At 41.7% G+C, this 10,032-nt stretch overlaps 1 protein-coding gene across 1 annotated transcript; it reads left to right on the top strand.

The window, feature by feature from the left end:
• The first annotated feature begins 2,838 nt into the window (after positions 1 to 2,838).
• On the top strand, positions 2,839 to 9,821 carry LOC143494959 (carbohydrate sulfotransferase 1-like). The gene is made up of 2 exons (XM_076992383.1): positions 2,839 to 3,211; positions 4,006 to 9,821. Exon 2 carries the CDS (start codon positions 4,052 to 4,054, stop codon positions 5,318 to 5,320), a length of 1,269 nt encoding a protein of 422 aa, XP_076848498.1. The 5' UTR covers positions 2,839 to 3,211; positions 4,006 to 4,051; the 3' UTR covers positions 5,321 to 9,821.
• Positions 9,822 to 10,032: the final 211 nt, after the last annotated feature.

Genomic DNA, 10,032 nt, shown 5'->3' with positions numbered 1-10,032 from the left:
ACCTCCTTGCCACACAAACTTATCCATAATAAGTTATGATAATAATAAGCCCATGATAATTATTTCGTGAATACTTAAATGGGGCCTGTTCCATTCGCTGAACTGTGGTCATATCAAAAATTGCTTGGACATTTGTAGAATGAAATTACTTTCAATTGATGAAGCAGGTACATTCTGGCTAGGTGAACTTATATGAGTGCAATCAATGGCTGCGATCACATGTGGGAAATCAGCCAATTATCTCTGAAAGATACTGGTTACCAGGAACACAAGCGTCGTCAATACCTGTAAATGGGCAAGTAATGTTGGTCTCTCTAAATCTGAGAGAATGACTCTTGGGAACCTAAACCGGCCCATTAACCAATGATGATCTATTGCAAGAAAATCTTTGTGATCTCTAAAAACGCATTATCCATTCATCTTTTGCCTTATCTGTCCATTGGCTAGGCCACAAAAGTCAGGGTAGACAATGAATCCTCCTCTATTTATATGTCCATTTATTTATATATTCATGGGTGTGTTTGCAATTAGTGTACCTCTGTTTAGGCTTTATTGGCAACTATTACCAGCCTTTGTATTATGACTTTAGAGAATCAAGAACATTTGGATGAGTAGTAGTAAGTAGTTATAAGTAGCTGTAAGCAGTTATTCAGAGTAACAAATGTCAAAACATAAAAACAGACTAATGAACTGGTATATCCACATAAATTAACCTAATGAACACATTAAAATCATTCTTAAGCAGTGGCGGAGCCAAAGGGGTGGCAGTGGTGGCAATTACCACCCCCAACAGAGCCCTCTCCACTCCTACTGCCACTAGTGTTGCCACCTGTCCCGGTTTTCCCGGGACTGTCCCGGTTTTCACGTGCCTGTCCCGGTGTTCCCGGGCTGTCCCGGTTTGTCCCGGTTTTTCTTCTTTTCAACAACTTGACAGTGTCCTTGTTTTTATCAGACCTAGGTGGCAACCCTAACTGCCACCCCACTGGAAATGGTCATTTTAAAAGAAAATATTTGTTTGCTTTCGTTCATCATTTGTATATGGACCCCTCTGATAAAGCCTTGCTCAACCTTTGGAAGATGTTTAATGACTGTAGGCTACGCATGGGTGAAAATTTGCATAAGTTTCCTTATGAATCCGGGTTTCTGTCTGAGATGTTGATTACGTACATTTCAGAACTTTGTTTCGCACTGTTTATAAATGAGGCCTAGGAGATGAACCTTACCCTTCTGGTAGCTTTAGTTTAGCCTAGTACTTTAGCCTATAGCATGTTTGTTATGAACATATAGGCCTACTCTGCTAATTTTCTAACTAAAATTTAATTATTACTACAAGCGCGATATAAGACAGGTAACCATCCTCTACTTTTGCGAGTTTTGGCAGTAGTAGCCACTCGCATCTCATTCACTGGCGCCGAGAATTCTTGTCCCGTGCAATTCGGTGGCCAGTTCGACCGAGTCCTGAAATGACCTGAAGTTACTCCACATCACCATATATAACTAATTGTGTGCGCATAATAATACGTTCAGTCGCAGTTCTTTTAATGAAGATTTATCATGACATAACCTATTACATAGCTACCTTTGTAAAAAAAAAATATATATATAGTGAGGGGGCGTCAGAAAATTTCGGGGGGGCGAACGTAAGTTTATGAGCGGGGGGGGGGGGGAATGCGAACGTAAGTTGTTGAGCGGGGGGGGGGGGGGGGGGGGGGCGGTGAGTGTAACGATTGTCGAGCGGCCGAGGGGGCACCATGTAGCGATTTTTGTAAAATAAATGGGTCTTATTTTTTACATTGAGGGGGCGGGACACCTCGCCTGAGGGGGCGACGACCCCATTCCCCCCCCCCCCCCCCCCCCCCCCCGTGGCGCCGGCCCTGATATATATAATTAAATTGGGACTGTACTTAGACTTAGGTCCATAATGAACCAATAGTGTGGCTAATGAACCCTTACATTTGTTGAAAGGGTTTTACTCACTGCTAAACAGTAGTGGGAGGACTTTAGATGTGTTAACTTATCTAGTTAGCTACATTATACGAAATTCGAGCCAGGACAAGGACTGTGTTAAATTCTACATAATCTCTTTCGTAATTGAAAGCATATTTCTTATCTTTTTTAAGGAGTTTAAATTAGAAGTATGCATAGACACCTTCCATTTCGTCAAGAACCGTTAAGTACTAGTGCTATTAATGAACCTCGTATTAGTTGAAAGGTTTTAGTTCACTGCCAAACTGTGCAGCCTCAAAACACCCACAGGGCGGCCTGTAAGTTAAGCTGGGCGTACACTGTGCGATTTTTGGCCCATTTTCAGCCGATTTTTCACTCGTGCGACTATTTTTCGATCGGGCCGAGTTTCGGCTCAATCGCGTGTGGTGCATCGTATAGTTTACACAGGTAAACGAGGAGCGATTCACACCTCACGACCAACTCCCGATCAGAAATCGCAGCGTCGCAAGAATATCAAACATGTTTGAAATTCAAATCGCTCCTCGTGAGATCGCATGAGAGCGTCGGGTCGTATAGTGTGAGTATGTGAATCGTGAGCTGTGAATTTTTAAACCCTGCGATTTAGTCGTACAGTTTGAGCTGGAGCTGAGTACACGATTTAAAATATCGTACAGTGTACGCCCAGCTTTAGGAACGTTGTACGAGTTTCAAGTCAGGGTTTCTTCAGCACGTGTGTATCCATTTTTTTTTTCGTCAGACGTGATTCCCGTCCCTTATTCATCATAATTTAGTGACCACGAGAGAGTGAGAGAGAGAGAGAGAGAGAGAGAGAGAGAGACGGTGACAGGAGGAGGCGGGGGTGTAGGGGAGGTCCAGGCGTTCAGCTGCACAGCCGGTATCTCAGTCAGAAGCTCAGCGCATTCGTTTCACTCCCGAATTTTTTACAGCAGACAAGGTTCATCTTATTTATACTCTCGAGGCGTTTATATCTGAGATCTTGATCACTTACGGAGCTGTTATTACATATATCTTTATTTACATTCAGCAATTATGATGTGGTTCGTATAACCCTATGGATTTACACCCTTTGGATACATCACATTTCTCATGCTCTCCTCGCGAAACAGAGAGAGGGGACGCCGACAGCGCGGATATTGCTTTTGATGGGGAGCGAATGTGATTGCGTTCACTGATGCCGTTGTTTTCAAATCAACATTTGTTGTTTCACACTGTGATTCGTGACAGCTCTAACACCATCGCCGAGGTCAGTATTTTGATCTATGGTGCTGTTCAGGGCATCAGTCATATTGAAATCACGTCTGGATGCAGATGCATGTTACATTGCTGATTTAGACCGGCTTGATAATTTTATTGACGCACCTGATCTGGACTATAGTCTTTTTTATGTATTGATTTCTCTGTGCACTTACCCAAGGGCTGGAACTCATAAACTTTAAACTATAATCCTACAAACTCTGTTAATTAGGAAACACGCATTACACATTATACATATGACTGTATTATTGTTATTTAAGCAGTTAAACTAGTGTTTGTAAGGAATCGGACCAAATATTAGGTTGACTAAAAAGTAAAATAATCTGTAGCCTATGACGAATTAATTATATTCAAAAACACATACATAAATATTAGCTTTCCATGGCTGAAAAGTTATTTTGATGGCTATGAAATATTGAATGAACTCTTTAACTGGTAAAGATATGTGTAAATAAAGTTATAATTTTTATTATTTATATTTTCTTTAAAGATGGGCTATAGATAGACTTGTAGACACCCCCCCCCCACACACACACACACACACACACAAATACTGAAAGAAATCATTATAGTCAATGTGATATTTCGATAATTAAACAAAATTAACATACTAACTGAGCAGTTTTTTTTTTCTTCAAGCGCCTTGCAAAAGGAAAATGCTCAGTGTGTTAACTGGTACCTGTTTTCTGTGCTCATTTGAAGGAATGAATGCTCACTCTGTTTTGATCTTATGTTATAGTCCCTGCATGACAGTAATTAAACATTTCCTTCTCTGAACTCCAGATAGGAGCAGATCCAGTTCACGAAGTCTAAATGAAGTTTCCCAGCCATGCAATGTTCTTGGAAGGCAGTGATCCTGCTAGCCTTGGCCTCAATTGCCATCCAGTACACAGCTATCCGGACCTTCACATCCAAGCCTTTCCAGCTCTGCCCTGTACCCGTCCCACAGAACTGCGGCCTCGGTGCCCAAGAAACAGATGCCTCCTTCGATCGTGGTTGTGATGAATATGCTTATTTCACCTTTAATGCCTCTCAAAAGACCCACATCTTGGTCTTGGCCACAACCCGCAGTGGTTCATCCTTTGTGGGGCAGCTGCTGAACCAGCACTCTGACATCTTCTACCTGTTTGAGCCGCTCTACCACGTCCAGACGGCCCTGATTCCCCGTCTCTCCCACAGTCGCAACGCGGCGGACAGGCGTGTGATGCTCGGCGCCAGCCGGGACTTGCTCCGAAGCCTCTACGGCTGTGATTTGCACTTTCTGGAGAGCTACATTAAGCCGCCGCCAACCGACCACACCACAGACAAGCTGTTCCGCCGTGGGGCCAGCCGGGCACTCTGCTCACAGCCTGTTTGCGATGCCTTTGGGCCCAGGGAGGCCAACGTGGAGGAGGGTGACTGTGTGAAGAAGTGTGCCATTCTCAACATGACCCTTGCTGCGGAGTCCTGCAGGGACCTTCGGCACATAGCCATAAAGATAGTGCGGGTGCCTGAAATAGGGGATCTGCGGGCACTGGTGGAGGATCCACGGCTCAACCTAAAGGTGATTCAGTTGGTACGAGACCCTCGGGGGATACTCGCCTCACGGATCGAAACCTTCAGGGACTCTTACCGTCTCTGGAGAATCTGGAGGGCAACAGGAAGGAAACCCTATAACCTGGACTTGACTCAACTCACGGTAGTGTGTGAGGACTTTCTGAGTTCTGTTTCTACAGGTCTTAGTCACCCCTACTGGCTTAAGGGGAAATACATGTTGGTGCGATACGAGGACTTGGCCAGGAACCCTCTCCAGAAAACCAAGAATATCTATGACTACCTTGGACTGACTATGGACAAAAATGTGGTGGACTGGATTCATGCAAACACCCGGGGGAGTAATGAGCTCTCAGCCAAACACAAATATGGTACAGTGAGAGATTCTGCAGCCAATGCTGAGAGCTGGAGGCTTAAACTGTCCTTTGACATGGTAGACTACACACAAACTGTGTGTCAAAAGGTCCTGCACACACTGGGATATAAAAGTGTCAGATCAGCAGAGGAACTCAAGAATATGTCCCTCTCACTTGTGGAAGACAAAGGTTTTCTACCGTTTTTATAACAAAGATAGTTGTGAATGACTATTTTTGATATGTTTATAAATGTTGCCTTATGATTGGTGTTAAGGTTATTGTTTTCCTCATATACTTTTCAAATTTGCACTAAATTCCATCCTCGAACTCATATGGATAGAATTCCATGTTCATTCATAAATTGTAGCACAAGGAATTTCAATGCAGAAAACATACAGTCTGCTCATACTGGCAGATTTCTAAAAAAAACACCATCATGTTTGCTTCAGTGACATCATTAAATAGAAAGTGGCCATCACTGGTCTTTTATGCTTGGCTGTTGCTTTAACAAAAGTGAATGTTGCCATATTTTCAGGGGTCATGTCAGCCCCCTAAATGAATCGTGAATGGTGATGAAAATACACAGACCAAATGTGGCAGAGATAACACACTGTATGAGAACAACTGTGCAATAAATTGTGAATGTCGCAGACCACCTTTAACATCACAGTTGTATTCCTACTGCAGATGATGATGTTTCAGAAACAGCACATTGTTCTACACAGGGCAACCGCATGGGCCCGCGTCACATAGCTGAGTCAATAGGGTTTAGAGATGGAGTGGGAAAGTCATCTAGTCATCTTCTGTGGCTTCACACTGGACTGACAAATGCCCAAAGACATGCAAATGTTACATGAGGATGTAAGCCTGCAGTGTTAATGGTAAAGTGCTGCCCATTGAGATGCAGAGCAGAAAGCTTTGATCTGCCTGGCTGTCATGGCCGCTGTCCCGTGTACTCTTTCCCCCAGAGTCTCAGGGGTGTTGGATGCCTCTAGAAAAACATTTCTCTTTATGGCGGTGACAGGAAAATGACGGAAATATGATGATTGTGGCCATTTTTACAAGTTTTCATGGCCTTCAGAGCAGATTTTCACAGAATATATAAATATTCTCCTAAGAAATATATTACCAATAATTGCTTTATTGGTAAACAATGTAGTAGTGAACATATAATAATTGATGACAAAAGATTATGAATGATTATAGGAGTGTCATACTGGGAAGCTTTAAAATAATGAGAAAGCGCATGGGAGCCTGCTGGAAACGCCATCATGCATGTTCCACCAACAGTATATCACGTTCTGTCATTCTTCAGAGTGATTATAAAGACAGGCCCCTGAAGCTTGTCGAAACCATGTTGACTTTATGAATGAATGACTTTAAATAAATGAGTGTCATATCTTGATAGTCCTGAATAATGAACATCTTCAAAAGACAAGGTGCTGGACGCTGGCTCCAGGTGTCATCATGGCCCATTTTGTGGCATTGTTGCTTTGGTCTTTTATTGTCGTGACCTTTGACAGTGGGTTATTTATAAGGCTGACCTTAACTGAAAGGTGGTTGTATGTGCTGTGTAGTATGTTAGCTGCTCATTAACTGAGTGTTGCTTTGTTCCCAGACACAGGGGAGAAAAAAATCTTCTTGTGGATGGTTGTATATGCAACTGTACCATCACAGCTGGAGGAATTAAGTAGCACTGCTGGTCAGGAGAGTGGCAGACGTGCCACATGTGCTGGTCTGAAAATGTAACAATAGGTCCCTTTAAACCCCTGCCAGCAATCTCTGCTCTAATACTTGCACTTTACAGTAATAGTTAATTGTCAGCCTTGTTCTTTCATTGTTATCTTTAGCAATTATAGCATTTTCATTCACTTCAATTAAGGCTCGATCTCTCTAACCAACTTGCATGTGAATACGTGACAATAAGTGAACACTGTTTAGTTCCTCTTACTGCTGTGGTTTTAAATTGCTGGAAGATGATGGAGGCTTCTGCAGTCTCCCTCTCAGCTCTCAAATCTAGCCCAGGTAGCCTGGAGCCCAGCTCCGCCACTACACTGAAGATGCGTTGATGCGGCAGCGGGTGTGGGGAGAAGGGGTGTGGAAGAGGCGTGTAGATAGTGCATGAAGCAGAGGTGTGGATCTGGACACGTGCAGGGCATGCTGCCGGTCCCTCTGAGCGGAGCAGGCATGCAGAGGCAGGACCATGCAGGTTTACTTCACTCGGGCGATCCTCCAGCCAGCTGTCAGTCAGCAGCCTTTCTGGGTTTGCTTGAGGTTTGGATATTATGTGGTATGTACTCAGGGTAGTGCTCTGGAGAAAACCAGACAGAAGTGAGGCACATAGACATGGAAATATATTTTTTAAATGTCTTTATGGTATTTACAAACAACACTGCCAAGCGTTAAATGTAAAATAAAAATGGAAACAATCCCTTTCAGTCTTTTTTCATTACTTCAGTACTTTTTCAGTATTTATTTTTTGTGCAGTTTATTGTTTGATTTGCATTAGCATTATCGCTTTTGCTGTATTTATTTATTCATTTGTATAATGTTTGTTTATCTTTTTTTACTTAGTAGTTGTGGGAAAACCCCACAATTTCTCCAACAAAATACTGTATCAAATAATTTTTTATTCACTTAATTTTGCACAATTTACAGTTGTGGATTGGTCAGTGATTTTTTTATTTAGAACTATTTTTAGTCTTGACATTGCTAAAAGACAGGAAATGTGTGTCAGAGAATATGATGAATTGTACAATTACAGTTTGTTGTGAAATAATGAATACAAAGGGTAAAATGAAGAGACAGACCAAAGTTTTGTTAAAATTGTTATGGCAACTGTTTAAATGGTGGAAAATGGTCAAAGAGAATGCATAAAATTAGTAAACATTTAGAATAAGATCAGCGAGAAGATCTTATAAGAGAGAAGCAGGTTTTAATCAAAGAGCAAATTGTTAAAAATGTTTACAGAAACACTGCAGGATGCATGCCCTGGCCGGGATGGGCTGTGTTCACTTAACACAAGAGCTGTGTGTTTGCTAGGTTTGACTCACTCGTGTGTTGTCAGATGCTAGCTATGTTTTCACACGGCAGTTGATAACAGCAAACAGACTGGCCAAGTCTGGCCAAGCCATGATTAAAACTTTTGTTTGTTTTTCTTTCCATGCATTTCATGTTACAGGTATTATATCTTTCACTTCTTGTTTAGCAGACTCAGTAGTGAAAGCAATGCTGTGTGTGTAGTTTCTTTGCCCACACAGATTTTGCTGTATATTGCCAAATATTCGTCCAGGAGTGCATGTGCATGTGTGGTTTTAATGCGTTTTTAATTGATAATGTTAAAATAATTTCAGAAAAAATTGAATATGCATACTTTACGTCCCACAGCCCAGGGTGACATACAAAGTCTTAAATGTCCTACCTAATACCCTCAAAGCATTTTTAATAAATAATTGCATCGTTCCACAGATCACACAGATGTTGGAACACTATTGCAGTGCAGTGCACCTAAGGTTTAACACTGATCTTGCTGCCTTCAAACAAGTATTTTATGCAGCATTATTGAATCTCAGGTATCTGCACACGGACATTGTATACTTCTGCCATGGAGATCTGACTATGAAATACGAGGAATGGGCACCTCAGGGTTGCACAGAGAATGCAGGCGGTCGGCAGATGGGTCATGTACCTGCAGGAGACACTAGTTCTGTGGCTCTGGATGGAAACATAGCTCCCCTGTGCAGAACTGTGCAGATCATGTGGTTTCTAAGTGATGTTTTCTCTGCTCTTTGAGAGTGGGGACTCTAAACACTTACATACATCTCCACACAAAGGGCACTGATTTTTAATCTGATGATTTGGAAAAGGTCCTGCTGTAAATATCAGCCTGGGATACAATGAGATTTCAGAGCTGCTATCTGTCTGAATCTGCAATCCCTTTGAGATACTGAAGAGAGGCCAAACTCTAGAAAACTGCCTTTCCACTGGTCTATAAATGTCTTAACCTCCATTATATACATATATAAATATATGTTTGTTTGATTATATTCATTCCATTCATCTTGTATTTTCCCAGATTTTTTAGTCTTGCATTGCGAAGACCTATTAGTGTCTCCATTTCATATAAGACTCATGGGCCGGTACTTGTTTATGCTTGTTTATGTCACAGGCTGGCTAAATGAAGTCTGGTTTATATTTTCCTGGGTAAATATTTCACCTGTTCATGAATCAAACCTTAGCAGAACCAGATCTCATGGTAAATAATCCATTATGAGCCACCCCCACCTTTACCCCAGTGTCTCTGCCTGTATCCGTGGTAACACGAAGTGATAAAGTGCACTGCATTGCTGAGGAGTATAATTTGACAGAATGATGCATAACTCCTTATTGCTTCTCTCGCTCTGAGAGGAATTTCAAAGCACAGTTCCTTCACTGTTTGTCACTGTCTCACTCTCAGCATCCTCTCTCTCTCTCTCTCCCTCTCCCTCATATTCTCCTCTCAAACAATGGTACATTTTAGTCTTTCTCCATACTTTTCAGTCTGTCCTCTTTAATTTCATTGAACTATATGTAACATTCTGAATAGTTCTGCTGTGTGGTCATATGTATTTGAATGTGGATGGCATCAGTTAATTCTAGAGCATACATTTCCAATGTCAAAATGTTTTTCTTCTACATGGTTTTAGGATTTAGTCCATAGGTTTTAAAATGTTTTTCAAATATAACTATTCATACTAATAAAGCAACCATAATTAATGTTTTCTAAAATAAATATTCGATGCTATTCTGTGTTGAAAAAACATTTCACGATTTATTGCAAAATAAGAAAAATTATAAATGTGAGGGCGATCAGTTACTGCTGCCCTGCACCGCTCTTCCTGCACTCTACTTTCAAGATGATAAACTGCAAAGCAAAGGCCAA

This window comes from Brachyhypopomus gauderio, chromosome 2 (assembly GCF_052324685.1).
Source record: "Brachyhypopomus gauderio isolate BG-103 chromosome 2, BGAUD_0.2, whole genome shotgun sequence".
In the NCBI taxonomy this organism is placed as follows: Eukaryota; Metazoa; Chordata; class Actinopteri; order Gymnotiformes; family Hypopomidae; genus Brachyhypopomus; species Brachyhypopomus gauderio.
Note: the sequence above shows the minus strand (reverse complement) of the source record. Positions and strands in the feature narration are given on the sequence as shown.

Coding starts and splice junctions, on each gene's coding strand:
- LOC143494959 (XM_076992383.1), top strand. CDS start 4,052: ATGCAATGTTCTTGGAAGGCAGTGATCCTGCTAGCCTTGGCCTCAATT.